This window comes from Saccostrea cucullata, unplaced genomic scaffold (genome assembly GCF_032062105.1).
Source record: "Saccostrea cucullata isolate Sc308-1 unplaced genomic scaffold, CSIRO_AGI_Scuc_v1 ctg2353, whole genome shotgun sequence".
In the NCBI taxonomy this organism is placed as follows: domain Eukaryota; kingdom Metazoa; phylum Mollusca; class Bivalvia; order Ostreida; family Ostreidae; genus Saccostrea; species Saccostrea cuccullata.
The window spans coordinates 4910-29732 of NW_026935657.1; the positions used below are offsets into that span (position 1 = coordinate 4910).

The 24823-nt window shown below is 31.4% G+C and overlaps 2 protein-coding genes across 2 annotated transcripts; both read left to right on the forward strand.

The window, feature by feature from the left end:
• Positions 1-5671: 5671 nt before the first annotated feature.
• Positions 5672-9412, forward strand: LOC134243523 (uncharacterized). Its single transcript, XM_062725785.1, has 6 exons — positions 5672-5979; positions 6386-6438; positions 6672-6800; positions 7869-8022; positions 8527-8561; positions 8682-9412. Exons 1-6 carry the CDS (start codon positions 5897-5899, stop codon positions 8867-8869), a joined length of 642 nt encoding a protein of 213 aa, XP_062581769.1. The 5' UTR covers positions 5672-5896; the 3' UTR covers positions 8870-9412.
• An 11054-nt stretch (positions 9413-20466) lies between these two features.
• LOC134243521 (uncharacterized) lies at positions 20467-21964 on the forward strand. Its single transcript, XM_062725784.1, has 2 exons — positions 20467-20522; positions 20652-21964. Exons 1-2 carry the CDS (start codon positions 20481-20483, stop codon positions 21105-21107), a joined length of 498 nt encoding a protein of 165 aa, XP_062581768.1. The 5' UTR covers positions 20467-20480; the 3' UTR covers positions 21108-21964.
• The last annotated feature ends 2859 nt before the right edge of the window (positions 21965-24823 follow it).

Consider the following 24823-nt stretch of genomic DNA (forward strand, 5'->3'; position numbering starts at 1 on the left):
TTTGTCGCGAGTAACAATTTTGTCTAAACTTTTGTATCGCAATGTACTAATTTTGATAATGACTGCGGACAAATTTATACGCGTACCATTTTTTATGCTTATCTGTAAAAATATGAGAGACCCATTGTGTAAATTTTTTTCTCATCATAAGCCTACTTTTATAAATATTTTTCAAATACTTTTGACAAATTATTCAAGTGAAAGATGAAATAACATCCGAGTATATAGCATCAGTTGCAATGATCTGCTTCACACTGTCAGTTTCAATTTCAATTTGTATCATATAGCGCTAGCAGATGAAGGACTTCAACTACAAGCGTCATTTTAAGTTATCTGTCTTCAGTCTTATTATGCATCGCACCAATATGTTTCTGTTCGCATTACGAGAGAATCTTAGCTCTTCTTTGCTCCATTCTTAAAAAAGACTGTTCATTGGCTCTGTTCCTGATTGCTAATTAGTTAAAACCTAAATAACATATACATGACGACGGGTCGCTAACTATAACGCAAAGGAAATCACAATCGTCGATCAAATAAACCATAGTAAGCGGAGCCAATGAAACGAAGTGTTGCTTTATGCTGATGGAAATGTTTTATTCAAATAAAGAGCAAAAAGAAACACTTTGGTGCAATGCATCCTAACACTGACATGCGTGTATTTATCTCAAATTCGAAGCAGTCGACAGGAAAGAGCAGATAATTCATTAAATTTGCATATATCAACTTTGATATTTTTTTAAAACTGAGAATACCATTACTTTATAATGCGCCCTTTGCTCTAAATGGTTAGAAACCTAACTTCCCGTGATTTTTGCTATAGTTTTTTAGTCGTCATTTGCGTCACTAGTTAAGATATCAGATTTTCGTTTTTCAGAAAATTTCATGTTTTACATTTATGAAGTATAGTGCTCTGTTTATCAGTTATTTCAATCAAACTTCCTGAAAGCTTCATTTGACAGATTTTTTTTAAGTTTAATGTTTAATAATTTTAAATGCATCTCTTATATTTATGCCTATTTCTTATAATATCTGAAATCATATTTACAGAACCAATATAAAACTTCTTGACATTCGTGTAACGACAATATATCAAATTCCAAACTCTGACCTAATGTTTTGATTCGTTAATACAAATCATTTTCTGAATACTAAGGTTGTAGTCTTTGAAGAAGGCAAAATACGTCGTGAAACGTCGCGAAGCAGCGACTAGATAAAAGCATTTATTATAATGCAATAAGTATTTTGATACCCCGGTTACCCATCAACTGGCTAATTTCTTTCCATAATCCTTTCAACGCTAGAACACCTTATCTTATCCTCCTTCAATGAGTAAAAAGTCTGTAAAACAGTTTGTCGTGTGTTGCCACCTTTGTGACGTTTAATGATTTGTCTGAAATTCTCAAAAGTATTATTAACAATGACATATAATTTTTAGCAGACACAGGATATCAAGATGAGAAATAAACCAATTTTGTAAAGGGAGATAATGCAAATTTACAGTAATTACCACTTAGATTTAACCGAAAAATCATTAAAATGGGCCAGAAAACGCCACTGACTTGGCCGAACTAGGGAAAGCTCAGACCAAATTTATTTTATACTGCGCCCTGAAAAAACAATGGAAAGTGAACGGGAAAACGATTAGAAGGCTGAAAGACGCAGAAAATATGTTTTGTAAAAATGGATCGAGCGTTTTCGTGTAAATTGCACAGGAAGATTTTGAATGGTAGATAGTCTATGTCAGGCGATACATGTTATACCTGAATGGTCTGTAATGTACGTGAAATAGTGATCAAAAGAAATAGAATCTCATAAAAAAAAGGGATTTACGCATCAGTGTTGGAATCTCACAGGTAAACGATTTTTTTTTCTCTGTTTCTTTTGAAATGATTTATACTACGAGTAATTACAATTAAATACAGTAAATTATAGACTGCTTTAAGTTAATTGTTTTGGTAGATTCGCTACCTTTAAACTTTGGGAGATCAAATGACAAATATTATTAAAACTACATTCATTCCCAGTTTTGAATTATGGCTGAAAAAAAAAACACGAAGATTCGGAAAACATTATGACATCATACTTTTTATAGTTAGGTCGATAGATAATACCAAAACTTACATATGTATTTTTGTTGATATCGCTTTTTTTTTTTTTATTTTCCGACATTACATGGTAGGTTAAAAAAACTTAAATCAATGCTTACATTACGCCCTCATAAAACATGAGTAAGTTCCTCAGATAATTTACTACGAAAAAAAAATAAAACCGTAGTCGGATAACAGCTGCAATGACCCAAACCACAAGACACAAGGAAAAACTATGACAGTTTCAGTACCATGAGTATAATAATTATTAAATGCGAAAGTGGAGTTATCATCGCACCTTATTAGGAACGGATAGATTAATATAAATGAACGATTGTGTGTTGATTTTTTATCTCTGCCTACATACTGCAAATATTATTGCTGAAATGAAATTTTCATTGACAGGCAACCAATATATGATTCATCTTTATGCCATTGCATACATATGAAATTGAATTTTTGGTATTGAACAACCCTCGTATACTTTTGTTGAATATCTTCCTTGCATTTTAATACTAATATTTGTATTAATCATTATTTAAAGAAATCAATGCACAAGTCTTTTTTATAGCTGATGACTTCGTGATTTCTCATATTGGATTTGAAGAGCAAAGCCTAGTGTTTTTCAGAAGAATCAGTACCGCAACTAGTAGTACCAATATATTTAATTAAAAAATACAAAAATGCTTATACGTATCGATCCCAGTCAATATCATACTTGGTGTTTTGATAAAAAAGGCATTGTCCAAATACTGTCAACATGTAAATCTTTTTCACTTGTTTTTTAACAAAAAAATAATGGAAATTTTTAAATCAATATTCGATGGCTCTTTTGGGTAATTAAAAAGCGGGTTATTTATTTTTTCTACAATATTCCCGTACTAACAAACAATAAAAGACATTTAATTGTTTATATTGACATCTGTATGAAAAAAAAAAAAACATTCAAAGTAAAATTAAATATGCTAAATATTGTATTATAGATATACAGGGGGTCCCAAAACATATGTTACACTTTTGAACCGTTATAAAAATTTTATGCCTCAAGTTTCAATATTGAAATTTAAAATATATAACGAAATTGTTTTAACTTTTTTGTGAAGCATACATTTGTCACAGTTTCCTTATTAATCATCAATATTTTTTCTTTAGAATAACATATATCATTTTACAACATGTTCCAAATGACGTACCTTTGAATTAACATTGTTTGAACACAATTCTTGAAGTTTTTATTCACCAAGCTTTAAATCTAACATTCTAACAGTACAGAAATTTTCCAACATTAAACTTGGGTTTCACCAAACAATGGAATTTAAGATTTTCTTTCACAACATGGTTGAAATGGAAGTGGCCTTCATCGAAAAATCATGCATCTGTTAAATTTTCAGAGTCGGGTCAAATTCAAATCCAGTTAGCAAACTATAAACAACTTCTAATGTTTGTCTCTTTCAAATGCTGCATTACACTTATCTTGTAAGGAATCGATTTAAAAATCAAATTTGGGTATTTTATGATTACTAGATTAACCACAGGTGTTTTATTGTTTATACAGGACCCGTCTTAGGGATTTTTGTAAAGTTCCAGTAATAACTCTATCAATGGTATTAATGTTCTCTTTGGATCGGGCTTTTCTTGGTCTTCTAATACCGGAATTAAGTCATGTGACATTTATGGTGCCTTTATCTTTAAACTCCTTCAAAAATCTGTAAATTAGTATTCTGTTGAGCACTTTCATAACAGGATGTTGTTTTCTCATTGTACTAATGACTCAAATAGCAAATTTTAGACCGATAGAAAAGTTTTACAATTTCTACTAGCTCTTCACATGAAGGTTCCATATTAAAAATATGGTGAAGTCCTTAGGACATCATAATTACATGACTCTTGAACAGAATTTCTCGAAAGTTTGTCAGATAAAATATATGCTAATACGTTAAATATTGACAAAATATCTTTGTGAATGCATGCTAATACGTTGGATGTTGAAAAAATATATTTGTGAATGCTTTTTGTTTGATAAAGTAATAGATGATTAAAAGTGTAACATATGCTTTGGGACACCCTGTACGTATTTCTGTGATATGTTATATGATATTGAAAACATATAATTTCTATTAAAAGAATTGATTCTGTTTGGAAAAGAAATTCTTTGATTACTTTTTCAATAGAATCTAGAGTTCGCTTACACTTAGCAGCCGGAACTTCTTTGAATGTTTAACATGTATATGTTAAAAGTTTGACTTTGAAATAACTGGCATGGACAAAAGCTCAGCTGTGCTTATGCTACCAAAGCGGTGAAATGCCATTAATCTGTTATTTTTTGGAAACGAATAATTGGAGAAACACAATACATAACTAAGGAAGGATTTTTTTTTTTAGATTTTACAGCATAAACAGGTTGTTATACATATGTATATGTTCGGTTTGAAATTCAAATGAAGAAAAATTTAATGCGCAATTAAAATCCAAAATGTCTTTGACCTATAGAAAGAGTAGTAAGGATATTTTAGTAGTATATAGCATTCCTTTAAATTTTCGAACCTAGATATCTTACCGTGGAAATATACCCATTGGGATATAGAAAAACATGATGAGTAAACACAACAGGTTTGTAAAAGAACTGTAAATTATTGTTGGTAAGGTTGGTAATGACACTACAATATTCGAGAACGTAATGTCTTTGTTAGGCCTAAAGCCATTTTGATTTTCAGCACCGTTGCTGTAATATATTCCTCCGCTCTGTTGTTGATGAGTAATTTTAATAGTAAAGTGATAGAAAGTTTCATTTCATTTTTGTATTATTATTGAAAATCATAATCAAATGATAAGAAATAAAAGTGGTATTTGAAAGACTTAAAATCACGTAAGACATATTGACATTTTATGTCATTATTTTTTATACTTCGGTCAAATAAATTAGTATTGAAGCTCTTTGGGCAAATAAGAATCTAAAACACAAAAGTACGCATTATTGATTGCATTCGATTTCTTACTTCAAATATTACGTGTATAATTTTTTTAGCATGTATTTATTTCTGATCCGTTTCCCACGGATTCAGAGCCAGCGTCCTTATATATCTTGTTGCGAAGAGCAATGCTTCTTTTTCGTGATTTTTGAATTTTGATTTCCTTTACCAGTTCGTTTAAAAAAAATCTTTATTTATGACAACGGCGGATCCAGGAATCTTGAAAAAGGGGTGGGGGTGACAGGTTTGCTGTAGGGTAAGAGTCAAGGGCCACACAAAAATTGATTTAAATCTTATACTTTAGAGACTGGGTACTTTCCTTTTATAGAAAAAGCTATGAAGATAATGAGACAACAAAGACCTGACAATGATTAAAATTTAGCATTGATGATATACTGTGTTTGCTTTCGTCAATACTTTGTTTTTGGACAAAACTTCTTTTTGGCAGTTTATGTGGATTAAATTTTCATTGCAGATTCATTCAAAATTCAGTTTTATGAAAATTGAGCGATAAAGATAATACTTTATTTTCTTTTTATTTAATATATATATGTTTGAACAACTTCCTTGTTTTAGATTATTTGAATTTTTTAAATAAAACGGCTGACAAAAAATGAGGGAAATGATATCAAGTGTCTGAAAAGAACTTATTTTGTAGATTTTTCCAAGCTTGCATTGCATATTATTTTCATTTGTGCATGAAATAGTTTTTAAACGAGTTCAAGGAAATTGAAGGGAAATTTCCTGAACGTAAATATTGTGGATTGTTTTTGTTGCAATACATGTATAAGTATTCAAAGCTTGAAGTTTCTTACAATATTACCAAAAATTTATTTGATAATGGATTACTGCATTATCATTGCTCTGTTATCAAATGGGATTGGACTGTTTGCAAATACTACAGGAGTTTGTTCAAATGACAGGTAAGTAACTCTGAATAAATACATGTACATTTAGTAACATTAAATATGTATGTTCTGAAAAAAATGCAATTTGAACTGCTAATAAATGTAATTAATGCTAACATTTGACAGAAGAAGTTATACACCTCAGTTAAATGGTCAGGAGGCTAATATTCAGGTTATTGTTGTTTTGCTTATTCATTGCGATTCAATCATTTTAATCACGTTAATTGCTTTGTTTAGCAAACCCTTGATGTCCTGAAAAACTTGCAATTTGAACTTCTTATACATGTATAATGCTAACATTTGAAGGAAGAAATTATACACGTCAGTTAAATGGTCAGGAGGCTAATATTCAGGTGGTTATTGTTGTTTTGCTTATTCATTGCGATTTAATTATTTTAAACACGTTAATTGTTTTGTTTAGCGAACCCTTGATATGCTGTGAAAACTACCGCAAAGTTGGCGAAGCTTGCAAGGGTATTTCAATTTAGCCTTTGAACAACTTGAAGCTGGAATAAAAAATAACATTTTAGGAGAGGGATCCTTTTTTATTGGTATATTTTTGTGCTTTCTTAACTAGCAAAATCTCGCTAATAAAAATACATGTATAATAATTTATAGTAATAAACACAAACAAGCAGATAAGTAAACATGTCCTTTTTATTGACTGTACTTGAAGTGTTTATTTATTTGTAAAATTTATTTTAAAGAATGTTGGCCAGGAACGCATGCTGTTAACTGCATTCCATGCCCTCCTAATTTTTATGGAAAGCTTTGTAGAGAATCATGTAATAACTGTACACCATGTTACCCCTCTACTGGGTGTGCTCCAAATGAAAGTAAGCGAGTTTTATTTTATAATGTCATGCTTTTTGTAGGAATGCTAGTTTTTTGTACAGGTATAATTTCATAAATAATGCTTCAAAAATTCTAAAATAATACACACAATCATACAATTGGTATACATATTATCTTATATGCAATATATATATATTATGTGTACACTGTGTACATACTGAAATATATCTCTCTAAAACAATGACATCAAAATGGAGCTAAATTATTAACATTATTGATTAGTAAACATTGATTACATAGCTTAAAAGTAACTATAAATTTAATCTGTAGGGAAAACGCTTCTAAAGGCAAATTATGCATCCCACATTTTAGCTTAATTCTCTTGTATTTCCTGCAGGGTTTTAACGATTTAATAACCTTTTAATGATCTACATAATGCCACATGCTCTTCTAATGATGTCCTCCTAAATCCATTTCAAAATAATACCGGATAAAGCTATTTTGTATCATTTGATTACAGTTCAAAAGCGCAGGAATAGAAAGCCGATTTTTAGTATGAAAAATATCTGAATGTATTTTGGTTGTAAATTAACAATACATTAATCATGAAAAATCACAGTTGGGAAGGTACTATATGTAATGCATGTGTGCACATTGTACACAAAAGTATAATGTGTTACCTTACATCAGAAGACAACTTACAGTAACTGCAATAAATACTTTTCATATAACATTCAGTAAAGATATACTTAAAATGGTTATTCACGCATGAGGGAAATTAACACTAATTATACAGTAGATAAATGACATCAGCCCTTAGTTTTTGGTCACACAAACTCAGAGGCATGCAGATATTCAATGCGCATGAGTAGATAATTACTTCACAGACAGTGAACTACAACAGTGATGATTTCATGAAGTAATAAAAGCTTTATTTTTTGAATATCGTTATTATATTTGAAAACCGGTAGTAGCTAACAATCATTTTATTAAATTTAACATGTATTGTTTGATTTAAAGCCCGTAGACACAATTGTTTTTACATGTATGATGTTCAATAAGTCCCATTAAATATGATGATCCTTAATGTTTTCTTCTCTTAAAACCAGGTCATGATGAGAATATTACATACAATGCTGCTGATACATCGACAAGGACCCACGTACATTTCTTCAACCAAGGCAATGTTTGGTTAGCTTTATCGGTGACTATAGCCTGCAGTGTTGGTTTTACAGTTTTTATGCTTATATATTGTAAACTAAGGTAGGTTCAGCATTTACATTTAATCTTAGCGTTATCAAGTTAATACATTTTCTTGCTTAGAATTTATATAAGTAGTTTTCTCTTTAGAAAATTTCATCAAATATTACACGTATGATAAATTGTCAGAGCTGAGAATACACATGCAGCATCAAAAGTTTTGACGACTCAATATTACTTGCAAACTAAATTATTTTTGTAACATTAATTTCCTGTCAGTTTACAAATGCATACTTTGATTGGAAAAAATGACCAATGTTTTTACAGAAATTGACGGATGAGGAGAGTGAATAACTAAATTGTGTATAATTAAAGTAATTAAAGTATATCAGAAAAGATAATGTATACATGTATGATAATTAACAGAAAAACTTTTCAACAGTTTTGCTACTTTTTATTTTCTTGCTAACATTAACCAAAACAAACAAATATTCATTTCCTTCTTGAAAATTTGCACAATTTGTAAAAAATGCATTTTATGTGAGTAAAATCTTTATTTCTAAACAGGAAGCGCACATCAAAACGCTGCCAAGATAGTCAAGGTAACATTGTTTATATTGTAACACCAAATCTTGTTAGGTGAAAGATTTTATCTATATACATGTAATTATATTAAATATTCAAATTTATTGAAGCACTTGCATATTTATATTTTTTCGCAGATTCAGAAAAACCATCTCCAGAGATACAGATGAGTAACCCAACTAGCTGTTTAACACGAGAAAATAAACCAGGGTTACGCTTGCAAAACAAATATGATTCAAATATCAATAACGGTCAATTTGAAGACTTTGGACCTTATGATACATTAAATTTGAAAATCAGACTCTGGAAAAGCTTAGAATGTTAGAATGCGAGTGTCACGACATCCATACTCAGTAATCGCCAACGTTTCTACATTTTAAGCGAGAATGAGACAAAAAAGAACAACTCTCGAAGATCTTTTACTGAGGAAGATACGTTAAAATATTGCTATTTCAGTTTATTGTGGAACTAGCCGAGATGTTTGTGACTTCTGTTTCGTCGCACATGGCGTCAAACTAACGCACATGCATCTCCCTATAAATTATTTTATTATTTCCTTCCTTCTACAATTATATATAATAAAGTCCCTAAAATTGTTTGCAAGAGCCCTTCGCCATCAAGAATGTTGATTGACAATTTTCATAAACATTGATTAATGTCATATTCGCAACAAATGTTATGTCTTCTAATGTTTATAGGCAAGATCACCGCATCTTGTTTTTGCTAATTTGGTAAAAGTCAAATAAAACACTTCCATGGAGATGAAAAATTTGATTTATTAACATGACGGTATAAATGTGAAACCCTTAACAAACAAGAAGGCGAGCAGATTCACAAGCTTTGCTCATCAGTTACGTAAAATATGATAATGTCTGATCCCCCCAAAAATGAATAGAAAAAAGTATCTGTAAAACAAGACAATCAAAACATATGAAAAAGATGGCCCAACAAAACTAAATAGGCAAACATCATAAGAAAAAAGTTGGCAAAAAGATGGTGCATCAAAAAGACAATCAGAATCTCAAAAGAAAAGGTTAGCAAAAAGATAGTAATCAAAACGAAATACATAGAAGCAGTAAAACAATTGAGTGAAAAAAATAATAAAATATATTATTTTACAAGTCACATTAATCATCATATTAAGGGTTAGGAATGCTGGGGTGGAGGTGAATCTTCAAAATAGGCGTGTCTCATGTAAACGGTGGTCAGCGCGCGAGTATGAATGACTCGCTGAGCTGTCACGTGACTTTACACCTTCTATTAAAATTAATCTATCAGGCAAGGCGTGGAACTGAGAATTTTCACAATTTACCATCTTAAATGTTACTGTAAACCTCCAAACAAATTATCGCCTTAAATACATAAATACAATTGTTATTCTAATAATTGTTATTTTATGTCTTCTAATGTCTACAGGCAGGATCACCGCAGATTGTTTTTTCTAATTTGTAAAAGTCAAATAAAACACTTCCATGATGATGAATAATGTCATTTATTAAAATGACGGTATAAATGTGAACAACTTAACAAACAAGAAGGTGATCAGATTTACAAGCTTTGCTCATCAGTTACGTAAAATATGATAATGTCTGATCCCCCAAAAATGAATAGAAACAATCAAAACACCATATGAAAAAATTAGCAAAAAGATGGCACATCAAATCAATATCAAAACATGTGATATGCAAGTCACATCCATGTAAAATGTGACATGTAAATCACATCCGTGCCATCACATGACCTTACACTTATTACAATTAATCATCAGGCAAGGCGTGGATTTGAAATTTTTCACAACTTAACATCCTATTAAATGTTACTGGGAACCTCCAAACAAATTATTGTATCAAATACATGAATACAATTATTATTCTAATAATTGTTGTTTCCATCATATCTTCTGTTTACCCCCTTTTTCCCCAATTTGAATAGCTGGTCCCTTTTTGGTTCAATCTTATATAGACTTTACATCTGATATGCAAACACAATTAATTGTCATGTTTAATAGCAAATTAGTCTTTATAAGGATACCAACAGTCTTCCCTTTAGTTAGCATTTTACTTGCTGTGAATTTTTTCATAGCAATTTCAAAACTTTATTTTTGCTTTGATTTGTCAAATTGCTTTTTTTGGTTTACTCTATCATAACATAGAGCACAAGGCTATTGTGACCAGAAGACTATGACTGGTTCAGATCGAACTGGTGTCATTTATAATTTACTTCCTCAAAATAGCCTAAAATATAACAATCAGTTGATAAATTAACAAAACAAAAAATACAAGAAATTAAATTTCATGAAACCTTATATCGTGATATGCTTTCTGAATTAAACAAATATGATACTAGTATTCATAATTAATTTCATTGAAATTCAGCAATCCAAACATTAAATTAATAAAGAAGATTTTTTTTATTTTCTTTTGAGTTAAATTTTAAAATTTTAATGTACACCTGGGTTTTGTAATTATTACAAAAAATAATACAATTAAACAAAACAATTAATTACCATATAAGTGGAAATTTTATTAGCGAGACGCAAATTTAGCGATTTCTACCTAAAATCTAGTATTTCATTTTTAGCGAGAACTAATTTTAGCGATTTTAAAATGCTAACTTTAAAAGCTATTACAAGTAATACGCGATTAATTTTTAGCGATATTCAATTTTAGCGATGTCAGCACCCTCGCTAAAAATGCCAAAATTAAATCCTCGCTAAAAATTCTACTTATACGTAATCTTTCCTGATATGTTAAAGCACATTTATCTGATACTTAATAATGCTTTACAGAGCATTTATGAAGTGACGTTATAATGCTATACGGAGCATTTATAAAATGGTGTTATAATTCTATACTGAGCATTTATAGATTGATCTTATAATGCTATACGGAGCATTTATTGAGTGATGTTATAATGCTATACTAAGCATTTATGGAGTCATCATGCTATACTGAGGTTTTATTGAGTGATGTTTAATTCTACAGTGAGCAATTTATAGGGTGATGCTTTACCGAACATCATCAACAAGTGAGTAAAAACTGTCATACTGAACAGTTATACATAAATGCTTTACTGAACATCATAAGGACAAGTCATGATAAGGAGAACCAATGATGTGGTAACTGTGAGGCTCATATGTGTAAACAAATATAATTATTATACTTTCATGTTAAATACTAAAATCTGATTGGTTTAGACGCAGTTTACAATCTGTTCTATTACCCTCCGCCTTAGCAACACAGGTGACAATGGGTAACACAACGGTAATGCCACATGCGTGGAAATTATGCGTGTACGGTTCACCGTAGAATTCTCAAAACGTCAGTTGCTCGTTTGAAAGAACCGGAATAAACTTGACGTCAATAAAAGCTTGCGTCCGATGTAGCTTACTTGAATACAATAAACGACAGACGAAAATGCTTGCGAGTGCAGAAATAACGAAAATTAAGATTATAAAGGACTCGTAGAGTATCAAATAAACAATAAAGAGGTCAGTAAATCTTTTTCGAAGTAGCGGGGAGTTTGAAAGCTTTCTAAACGTGAACGAAAAGGTGATCGACGATTTGTATTGCTGACATAGTAAATCAAGAAGACATTCAGTATAATAAAATAAATGGTGCCTGTTTTGGAGGGTAACAGTTGAAATTGACACCCCTCGGAAAACCATTGTCAACCTCCTAGGGGTGTCAATTTCAACTGTTACCCTCCAAAACAGGCACCATTTATATATTATATAAATGATTAGCACTTCTGCACCGCCATTATCCTGTATCTAATCCAAAATGTCATATGAATACATAATTATTTTAAAGCTGCTTCTATGTTAACATACAAACATTATTTGCTTTGTTATATTGACAAAAAGCAATACTGCTCTTAATTGATGGGAATGCACAGTCCGTGCATTCCTAATGCCTAGGTCACATTTAAACCGATGATCGGGCGAATAATTTTTTCTGGTCTTGTCGGCTGATAGAACATGATCGGCCGACATGAGTATCGGGCGACAAGGAGCAGTCACATTAATTCCCAGGAACACCTATGACTTGGATAAATAAACAATTTTTTTCTTTAGAAATCAGCAATATTTTTCATAGATCTATATTCAGATAAGTGACGTGAGTAATGTTTGCAACGCAAAGTGACAGAAGTTTGTAAGATTGTGACTCTATGTTGAATATGTGTGCAAAATTTTGTAAAGAATTGCATAAAAAACGACAAATGGCGCATATCTAAGCAGCAAAGAATACTTAAGATTTTCATAATATCTTACGGATTAATTATTAATGTTATTTCAGTTCAAAAAATATATATCAATCCATGCATTAAAATTTTGTTTGTGTTATGTATCCTTCATAGGTTAAATATTCACAAGTCGGCCAATCGTCGCCCGATCATCGAGTTCTGAGCTACAGTTTGATTTTAACCGTCGGTCGAAATTTTGGACACACTTATTGTCGAACGACGGACGACCGACTTCATAAACTGATCGCCGATGGTCGGACGATGATCGAACGTTGGGCGACGGATAACTTCAATTGAAGAAATCGGCCACCGACGCAGAAAAAATTATAACTTGGACCGATAGACACAAAATTGGTCGGCCGACAAAAAATATGTCAAATTCGGGCAAGACAACGACCGATGAACTGCCGACTGTCACCCGAAGAACTCCATTTTTGCTTCAAAAACCGTCGGCCGTTGGTCGTTTTTGGAAATGTGACTGGAGTTTAATACTTCTCCAGTGCATGGGCGAAGGGGGTCCCCGTGTTTCAAATGCCTCAGAAAGGGTTGTCGAGGTGAACACCAACCCTTCAGGGTGTGACGAGTTCTGCCAAAAACCCTCTGTGCCTCCACCGAAATAGGTTAACTAGAATAATTTCCACAACATAAATCACAGACACAGCTGATTCTCTCCTTAGAAGCTGACCAATAATTAATCTGATTAATGTACGCAGGTCCCCATTTGCACAAACAGGTATTTCATAACTTTCTACATCTTGACTGTTTTCCACCGTACTACCAGGCAAGACAAACAGACAGCTGAATGGACGGCTAAATTAAACAGACAGAAGGACAAAAACAATATACGACCCATCTATCGATCTGGGCGCATTAAAACACGTATTGGGACCTTCAGCTTGACCTTTAAATAATCGGTGATGTATTGTCAACTAAACTGGTCATTTCCATTCTTTGTAGATGAGATGTATACTGAGCAAAATAAGTTTAGCCATTGGTACAATTTTAATTTTTTTTTCTCGAAACTTTTATTTTGTTTCTACTTAAAATCATTATAAAAAAAGGTTTAAAAAAAAGACATACTTTTTTTAACTTGTCGCGCGAAAACCGCTTCGTCCAACGTTATAACAATTCAACAATACAATAGGTTATGCTCAAACGCACATCATATTCCTGGAAGAATTTTTTTTTTAACTTAAAAAGCCCTTCGAGCACGCTTATAAAAGAAAACCGGTGAAAAATTGCAAAAACATCCAATTGGGAAACGTCTAAGACTTTTCAAAAATAAACGTCGAACGACTATATAGATGCTAAGTAACGCCTGTTGTTCACAAAGATGTTGAACACTTTCTTGAGCATCCGTTCACCATATGTCGACTTTTTAACCGATCCCGGACCGCTTGACATGTTACTGATCGTCGGCGCTCAGGACGTCTACGAAAAACGACGATTGGGCAAGGTCGTTTTACTGTTACAACGTCGAGATGTAAGCGTGTCATTGCTGCTTCTAAAGTTGCACACGAATTACGCCGTGCAACTGGACTGAGGAGATGTGGACAAAGTGTTATAAACCCGATAGGTTTAGCCAATATTCGAACTCGAAAACCTCTCACAGCAGTACCACTAACTCAACGTCATTAACTCAACAATCCCACCTTGCATGGATAATGCCCGTCCGCATACTGCAAGACACACAAGCTGTCCTTCATCAGAATGATGGTAAGATCTTTGATTGGCTCGCGAGATCGCTAGATTAGTCACCAATTGAACACGTTTAGGAATTCTTGGTCATCATTTAATATAACGATATAACGTCAACAATGCAGCAGAACTGATCTTTGCCCTGCAGCAGGAGTGGAAAAGATCACAATGCTTGAGATAAGAAACCTTATAAGGTGCATGAGACGCCGCTGTGTTGTTGTTATTGCTGCAATTGCAATATTTTCCCACCTCTTATATGCTGTAAATGTTGTTATTGTGACGAATTGAAAATCAACGGGTTTTTTTACGAGTGTTCATTTTGACAAAATATTGAATTAAGAGATATGCATCGTATATACGTGTTTTCAAATGGTTCGAAAATAAATTTAAAAAAAAAACTCCTAAAAAACGAGTTTCAAAACAGATACTAAAACTGTTCGCCAGTAACTAGAAGAACTGATGGAAACAAGGGCTTGGTTGAAATAGAAGAGAAAACGTAAACGATTACGCCGTTTCAAGCTTAGTGGATTTTTAAAGTTCACCATGCTTAATGTATTAGCAATGTCCAAGACTCTATGACGAGAACAAGCGTTGCCTACTAAATTAACTTGTAAAATCCATCTACAGTGTCTAAAGATTTGATTGAATAGATTTATCTTTTGTATTCAGTTTTCAATATACGAGACACAATTTTTCCTTCGCAGTGCACTTGGCACCTTGAAGTAAAAGTTGATTTGAACATATTTTATTGTGTAATAATCTTAGTCATCATGTTCAGTAATCTATGTAATTTAACCAAAAAAAAAAAAAAAAAAAAAAAAAGGAAATATACTGCAAGTGCTTCCATTCCAGGAAATATAGCATATTATATTCCTCTAATATGTTGATTGAAATAATCATTTTATCAAACTTATTAGAAAACATCATTTTTTTCAATGGGATATGAATATGTTTTATTAAACATGTTACATGTACAACTTAGTGTAAATAATGCAGATGTTCCTCCTGTATGATTGATGTATTTAAAGTTATGCGTAAAATTAGTAGTATACAGTCAAAGTATATGATAGTGAGATCGAGTCAATAAAACTCTGATTCAGAAAAAAATTAACCTTTTTTTCTGTAGGCATTTGTAAATGTATTTACAGAACAAATACGTATACACCATGCTCACAATAATTACTGATTCCTAGTTCTTACTTCTATTTGCATTCTGTGATGTCGATTTAAAATCCTGTGCTATCCATACATGTAAATCAGACTAGTGGTAGCAATTGACCAGAGCAGTTGTGATTTAGACAGCTCAACATACATTTTCCCCTTTTTATAAGATTTAACGACAAGCCAGACTCGAGCTATTCTGAGTAAGTGTACTTTTTTATTATGATTTTTAGCTATTTGGTTAAATGACATTTCTATTCCTGAGAAGGCCACAGAACTGTGTTCTATGTATATAAAAACGTTTGTCGAATGAGACATTCGGGTTCATGTTGACTAGTGTCATTGTAGAACGCGTTTGATTTAAATTTTTTTAAAAAAAGTACAATTTTATCAAAATTTCGCTATGACACTTTGTAATCTTATCGTGATGTCTTATACCAAGTGTGAGTTTCTCTGCGTAAAATTCTGTACATTTGAAAAGATCAATCATTCAAATCAATTTGATTGTTTTTATAATTTAAAGCAAGGAAGAATTTTTAAAAAGTTATCTTGTCAAAATTACTTTTAATACTTTAAAACCGATGGTCTTTCTTTCTTATTTGTACTACATGTACAAGTATCAAGTACATATCAAATTTCATGCAATCCCATCAAAATACACATTTCATCTTCAAAAATAAATAAACGATAAGATATAACTAAGGAAATTTGGAAGGCCATATGATTTTACAAGTAAATTACAAATAAAGCTTACATAAACTCAATGCAAATGATAATATCAAATTCCATGCATTTCCTTAAAGTACACTTTTCAACTTCAAAAATAAACAGACAATTTAATATTATAAAGGAACTTGAAAGAAAAAATAATTTTTCGACTAAAATACAAATACAACTTACCTAAATCCAGTGCAAACATCTGTGAATAAAATATTGTTTAAATTGAATTAATGCAAACATGTTTCTAAACCTTGAACAAAGAATTAAAGGCGTTTTATTTGTCAATGTGGTATTCAAATTAAGGGCATGCAAAAATTTAATACTGAATGATTTTGTCAGTTTTGGCATAGAAATTACATACTTTCTAAAAGCAACGCTTTCATCTTCTGGGACCCTCAGCTACTTGTAAGCAAGACATATATATATGTTGAATTTATAAATATTTAATAAATGTGCATGTAGCATGTGAATAGATTTGATTACTGTATTTGATAAATCTTAAAAATAGGAACTGATGATGGTCTAGTAAAGAGAAGAAATAAATACAGTAATAATCATAAATGATACTATAACATTGAAAAATTCACCGGACCAGAAAAAGATTTTTTAAAAAAGGCTATTATAAAGACTACAGAGTGCTTTGTATCAAGAACTGTAAATCTCTTACAATAACATTGTGCAATTATCTGTTGTCCATGCCAAAATATCAATGCAAAGAGCCATTTAGTATATTTAATTATCCATACCTGTAAATTTTTCCATTCATATTACTAATTGTGAACACATGTCATTTTCTCATAATGCGCATTCTAATAAATAGTAATGACATTGTGAAATCTCAATCTTTACTCTAGAATAAATGGGGGTCAGTCTTCGCTATCTCCGACTCATATCAGGACTCTCAATCCGGGGTCACTTGGTCAAATTCAACTCGATCATGTTTAATTAGTCTGTTTCTTGATTCATGTAAACTAATAGTGTTGCCATTGCTGAGTCTCATCTAAAAAAAAAATACGGAATCCTTCATCATTTGTTTTATGTCTGAAATTGCATAATGGTGGACCTTTGGGAATAATGCAGACATATACAGTAACTCCTTTTGACTTGAAGGCCAAAATTACCTCTATTTTATACCTCGTATCCAATAAATTCCCTCAAGCCGTTTGTTCTGCAAACAAAAGATACAGTTCTTGACGAATTCTTAGCATCGTCCAAATCTGCAAGCTCTTCTTACTCTATTTAGTGATTAAAAGCTTTTGTACATTAGTCAAAACTGATAGTTTTTTAAAGGTGTTTTAATGATGTATTTTCTTTACGGGTAAAATGTTAAAGCCGAACCTTCGCTCATTCCAAACGGAAGGCTATTATGTATTGTATGAACATATTTTTTAGTTTGTATTAATAGTATTTGAAATATTCAAAAAGTTCGCATTCTTCTGGGCCAACCCTCGTTCCCATTCCAAGCAAAAGGAAAAGCAGGGATAATTTTATAAACATCTACCAGGTAAATACAATTTTGATTATGATGAAAATACGAAGGTTGTCCGTAAAGTTCGTGGACAACATTAATAATTACTGACAAACAGTGATAAAATATGTGAAACTATTATTGTCATTAAATTCATATTTCATTTTATGAAATAGCGAGTTTTCAACAAAAACAAAGCACAAATAGTAATATTTTCATCAGATACAAAAAAACACACACTAATACCCGGAGCACTAAAACGAAAATTCTTGACGTTACCCGACGCAAAAGCTTAATACGAGCACATGTCACTTTTCTCAACATAGCCACCGTTTAAATCAATGCATTTCTTATGTCGCTTTAACCAGTCATAAAATGTGCACAAAATGTTCAGGTTTCATACGTGAAATAATATTTAACAATGCTTGACCCATATCCTGCAATCATTCAACCTAAAGACGATTTTTTTACGGAATTCGGCAAAGTCACGTTAAGAAATAAATTTTTTACAGCACTGAAATCTCGGAATGATGGTTTTTCCTTCACGCATGTCATCATGTAAACTGTTCCTTCCGTCCGAAAATATTATATGCCACTTAAATTCTAAAGAACGGCTTTTTTACTATGTTTTCCCGATTCTTTACAGAAGGTATTGGTCTCTGTAGGTGTTTTTCTTATGCTCACTGCCCCACCTATTCCGAAAACGTCCCTTTTTTTAACAATTCCGATCCAGTCTTACTATTTTCTAACTTTGATTGCTCAGCCATTTTGCAACTTTGAACGTTCACATTTTGCAGGTTTGACGTGATAAGTTCTGTCTACCTCATAATATGAAATTCTTCCAGATTTTTGCAGAATTTCAAAAAATACAAATGAAATTTACAAAGTGATAAATGATTTTTTAATTAAAATTTTGCGGGGCTCCGGGTCTCAATTCTAAGTCTAATCATGAAGCCATAATTGTAATTAAACATTTGAAATTGAATAAAATTTTACATTTTTCAATTCCCATTCAGTAAAGGATTAGAAATATGCTAATGATAAATATCAATGACAAAACTTTTATTTAATTTTAAGCTTGTCCATGAACTTTAGGGACAACCCTCCTAGTTTAAAGATATCCTCTTGCCATAATCTTGCACAAACACTGTATGTATGCATGGTAAATTATTTTTAATGAGCTGTCTTTGTTAATTTGTTAATACTTATTTCTTGTTGTCATGACATCATCACGTGCGAGGAAAATAAAGCGTTATCATGATAATTCTTTAATGCACATTTAATTGCTAGTTTTGTTAATCATTCAAATGGACAATGTATGTTCAAAAAATGATGAAATAGAAATAATAGTTCCCTAATATTTTTCTTAATTTAAGCCATTAAAATAGTTCGTAAAAATATTTTTATTGTGTTCAAATTCAAATATTTACAGTTGCAAATATCTTTCTTAGATGAAAATTTTGAAGAGTAAATATGTTCATTGTGTGAATTTTATGGGGTGGGTGGGGGTGGGGGTCAGAGGTCATAGCGTGACCAAATCACAGAGCGAGATGATGTTTTGTCTACATATTTCTGTCATGGTGCAACATGTTTTGGAACAAAACCGATGTAAAGATAAAATGATAATCGATACGGATATTTTTCAATCACGAGATGTACAATAAATCTTCTTTTGATATGAATAAGGTTTGAATACTATAATTATCCTAAAACTGCACTTATACCTTTTTAAGCTGAAATTCCTTTAGAGTAATGTAAACTTAAACAGGCGATACCACCGCTTTTGACTTCAAATATTTTAAAGTCAGACGATACGTTCCCCAAATATGTGTTTTGTGTATCTTCATAAAGTATGAAAAATATACAAAATTTTAATAACTTTATGATTTCTAAAGTGGTTTTTAATTGTTTTTAAAATTTGAAACACTAAAAATGTGATTCTGGCAAACATATTTTTTCCCTAAAGGGTTATATAAGAAATGTCATCCTCTGGTATCTCGCACAAATGCCTGGTAAGGTACCTCAATTTTTTGTGAGTAAATACGTTGATGTAGTAATTTTTCAATGACAAAATCTTGGAAAAAAATCATATATCATTGAGGAACGTCTCGTCTGTTCTTAAGATCTTATGAAATAGTAAGATCATTCTCAGCAGCGATCATTGTTCTTTCACTATATACAGATATTTCCTGAACTGTACTGCAAAACATGAATGTAAACATTCAAATGTTGGAGCGGGGTGAACTTTCATGACCAAACAACTTCTAGGTCATTGCGCTACACAACATACCAATAAGGCGGCCCGTTTAAATGCAGTTTTACTCGAAATTTATTCGTCTCCAATGTAAATATACGTATTACACAACAATGTTAATAACTTCACTGGGAAAAGAACTTTTAGTTGGTACGTGATCAAATCTACTGAGAAGCCCTTCGGGCTTCACAGGATTTAATCACCTGAAAAACAAAAAAATTATTTCTCAGCGAACTTTTTAACATTGTTTTTTATTTTTTAAATAATTATGTTGCAATTCTATACAAATCTAATTCTTCATTTCCTAAGCCGACTCTACGCTGAAGTTCTTTTATCATCATTCTTTTAAAGGTAGTTATGGCAGATGCATCAGGAATCAAACACTCAGAGATGGTAGAGCTGGGCAAATTTCTCAGCAAAGTTAGCTCAAAAGTGAGTTTCTTTTAGCCATTTGTCAAAAGTTGATTTTTTTTACCTATTCAATTACTGATATAACACGATATCACAAAAAATAATCTCAACCCACTTCCAACCATAAAATTTATAGTTTTTATTATTTAGAATGCGCACTGTATCTGCATCTTGCTGAAAAATGACCTTGACACTCCATTAACAAATCCGAGAGTTTACAAAAAAGATGGGAAAATGTACAGCGGTCCGCAAAATGTAATCCAGCCAGGTGAATTTGCATGTCTTGGATTTCACAAAACAAAGTTTCTTCCATTTGGACCCAAAGGCATTGTTGCCTATGACCTGAAAGAATTAGGAATTACATTTTGCCTATATTTTAACAATCCTTATTTTGGTCATAACAAATTCACAATGTCTTGGATGAACGAGGGAAGGAATGTGGATCAAAATCTCTTTCGAGCTCTTGCGTTGGATAATAATATTTGGTATGCGTATGGCCACATGACATGGCGTGATATGAAATCAGACACACACAATGTTATGGCTTCCGGTTTTATTGGAGAAGGATGGACTGCTACATTGCAAGTGGAAATAAAAAATACATGAATGCTGCTACAATAAAAAATCCATTCTATAATTTTTGCATAATGCCCAAGAATATGGATAATTATCTTCTAAATACCGAATAACGGGTATTTTTTACATGCTGCTAATTTTTACTAATTTTTACGAGTTTTATAAATCCATCAAATTTAAACGCGTAAAATTTCACAGAAGTGTGTGAAAAACGCCTCGCCTCAATTATGAACATCGTATTATGAGAGTATTTCAATGCTATCATTACCATTTAGGGAAGTACCTGGAGGCTATAGAATTAGTACTGGCACTCGATGGTATTTTGGGGGAATTTTTAATTGATTATCGATTAGGATCAAACAAGTAAATCTTAATTAATGCACAAATTATTCAAACACCGTCAATTACCTGGTTCCTCTTACGGGACAATGGCTTAATTATTACAGACTGAAGTCTTCAAATTATATCCGTTTTTCAAGACTTTGACCCTTTCTTCTTTTTATTTGCTTCCAGTAAAAACTTCGACATTTTAATGCATCGCAATCCATGTCCCTTGTAATTCTGTCAACTTAATCATGATTGCTTGAGTTGTCTCTCTTTGTTTTCATTAAAATGAAGACGAGCACTTGGTGCGCAACAATAATGATGCGTGAACATCGTATTAATTGACAAAGGAATAAATTCAGGGCATGTGATATATAAAAGTATTTAAATGAATAAACATATCCTTAAGGAATCGACACTCGTTATCACGGGAGGGAACTATTTTGTTTTTATTTTACATCGGGTTTTCTAGACATTTAAAACAAGTACATGTATGTTAACGCATTCAAAACGCTAAAACACTGATCTGGAACTTCACCTCTGATGATTTTAATTATAACGGGCATGCTCAATTCGTAAAAATTTAACGCGTTAAAAATAAAATCACCATATTTCAACAGGAATCAGTAAAAATTACCCGTTATACGGTAGTTAAGTATCTTTTGGATTATGTGTTATTTCGTTCATATTTTGTTCCTTTACGCAAATGCATACCTTCATACCCTCCATACATGTGACTGTTTGCATTTAAAGCTTTAAGGTCTTACTGTAGATTCTTTTTTTTTTTTGGGCGAGTACTTATTATCGCGAAATTGCATTTCAACGTCAATTAGCGGGAATATTAATTCGCGAATGGACGGCTGATCAAAAGATTTAACATTGATTTCAGCACCATAAAAACAGACACGAGTAATTTTACATCGCTTGTGGTGTTTCTCGCGAAATAACGCGATGATTAATTGATTAATTCTACGCGTATATATTTAGGAATGCACAGTATTATCTATCTTTCCTTTGTGACAAGATTCTAATGAACCAATATCAGAGAATTTTTTTGATAAGATATTTTTTATTGTAACTATCACACATATGACAAGTAAACGTACAATCATCTGTATAAATATCATTATGCACAAACAGGATCAGAAAAAAAACTAATAATAGTTGAAACTTTTTTTTTCAAAATCAGTGTAAAAGACACTTTGATTATAATTTTCCATCTTGATATAAGAAATATCACTGTGTTTTCTAAGGATTAATTTAAACGGTATTATATTTTGTTTTACTACAAAAACTAACTTGTGTTTCTATCAATCTTGAAACATTAATTAAACCACGAGTTCAAATATCTGCTTAATTCTTATTACTGAAGTAATTAATTTCATAATTATTTTAGTAAGAAAACTTTTAACCGATCCTTGAACTCGTTTGTGTAAGTTTTTTTTTTAAGATTGACCATTTGTAAATAGTTTTGAAAACGTCAATTAATTGAAACATTTTACAATTCACATTAAGGAAGTCTTTTAGAGTTTTTAAGTTAAATGTGAGAGCATTGCTGTTCCAATGAAGTTCGAAAAAAAAGAGAAAAAGAGAAGACAATCAATTCGATTCTTAATAATTGATGTTTTACAAAGAAAGCTTGTATCTTGATTTTTTTTTTAAAAAATGTGCTCATCTAATCATTTTAATCATAGACGCTTGTTTCTATATTGTGTATTTTGTTTATCTGTCTGAATAAACCCATTAAAACAAATATCAATCATGACTGGCTTAAATGAGCGTTTTCTTTTCTTTAAAAACTATTTTCGTACAGATTATTACATGTACACAAGAGTCGACAATCATCATCTTGAATTGCATCGGGCCGAGTGCCTTGGTCTACGCTGAATTTTATTCAATATCTACACCTACCCTTAAGTGTCGGTTGAAGTCTATCTCTAGATAACGAACAGATTGAATACATAACTTCTTCCTTGATACCTAGTATTGAAACTGAAAGCAACGGTAGTATCAGTTTGGCTAGGTTTCTGGCCTCTTAATTTGTTCCATAATTTAACCATAGATTTATTTTGTGTTTATATATCTAAATGCGAAGGAAGTACGTCATCTTATCTTCATCATGAAAGACGCCGACACCGTGAATTCCAAAAGTACTACATTTACACAATCTGCTATACAATGTAAAGTATTAATTCTATATTACTTATTTAATTTGCTGGAATCTAAAAAAAACAATACTAGTATTTAGAATCAAAAATTTCTCCTTCTCCGTAGTTTATACTCTCTCTTAGAGCAGCCTCAACAAATATCCCAAAAGGAATCAAAATTTGTTTTCGGGCTAAGGAAAGAATTATTCTTTTTTCATGTCGTGTCACATGGCTTGTTGCAATTAGCTTTACATGTCACTGTGCTTGAAGAGAATTTAATTCAAAGCCATATTGTTAATCTTTCACATTGTTAAGCTAATTTATTACATATGTTCCTAACAAGTCATTGACAACAAAATGATGAGATGCATTTCTGTAATTATTATATAAACAGGTATATGTATCTTTATATTATTCTTTTCATTCAAAAGTTCATAACATAAACCTCGCATGGAGGTTTAAACCATAAGAGTTCTTGTTGCTTAAAAATGGAAGTTGGCGGCATGAAATTTTATATCACCATGTTTTTATACAAATATTTCTTGTTAAAAAGGTAGTTTAGTAACGTTGTTTTCTATTGAACATTTAAATATGAAACATATTTCAGACCCTACGGAAGCCCATTTAGGACCTTTCGAAAACTATATTTGAATCCGATATAACGTATTGTCGAATTTGTCATAACGAATTTACGTTATAACAATTTCTTTGAATTCGTTATAATGAAATTAATCTGTTATAACAAATTTGTTGATTTCGTTTTAACGAATTCAAAAATTTGTTTATACGAATTAAACTCGTTTTAACAGATTCGAAAAATTGTTATAAAGAATTAAATTCGTTTCAACGAATTCCATAAAACGAATTCGACAAATCGTTATATCGAATTCATATATATTTTTCTATAGGTCCTGATTATTGAATTTGTTTAAACGAGTTAAATTCGTTTTAACAAACTTTAGAATTTGTTTAAACGAATTTAATTTGTTCTAACATTTTTTTTTTAATTCGTTTTAACGAATTTAATCCGTTATAACAAATTAAAGAATTCGTTATAATGAACTCAACAAATTTGTTATAACAGATTAAAATCGTTAAAACATATTCAAAGAAATTGTTATAATGAATTGAATTCGTTATAACAAATTTGACAATTCGTGCAATTTTCAAAAATATTTTTATAGGTCCGAAATGGGCTTCCGTACAGACCCTGTGCATGTGGTATCTTTGATTTCAAGTTTACTAGAAAATGTAAATGCATATGCTTCATTTTTG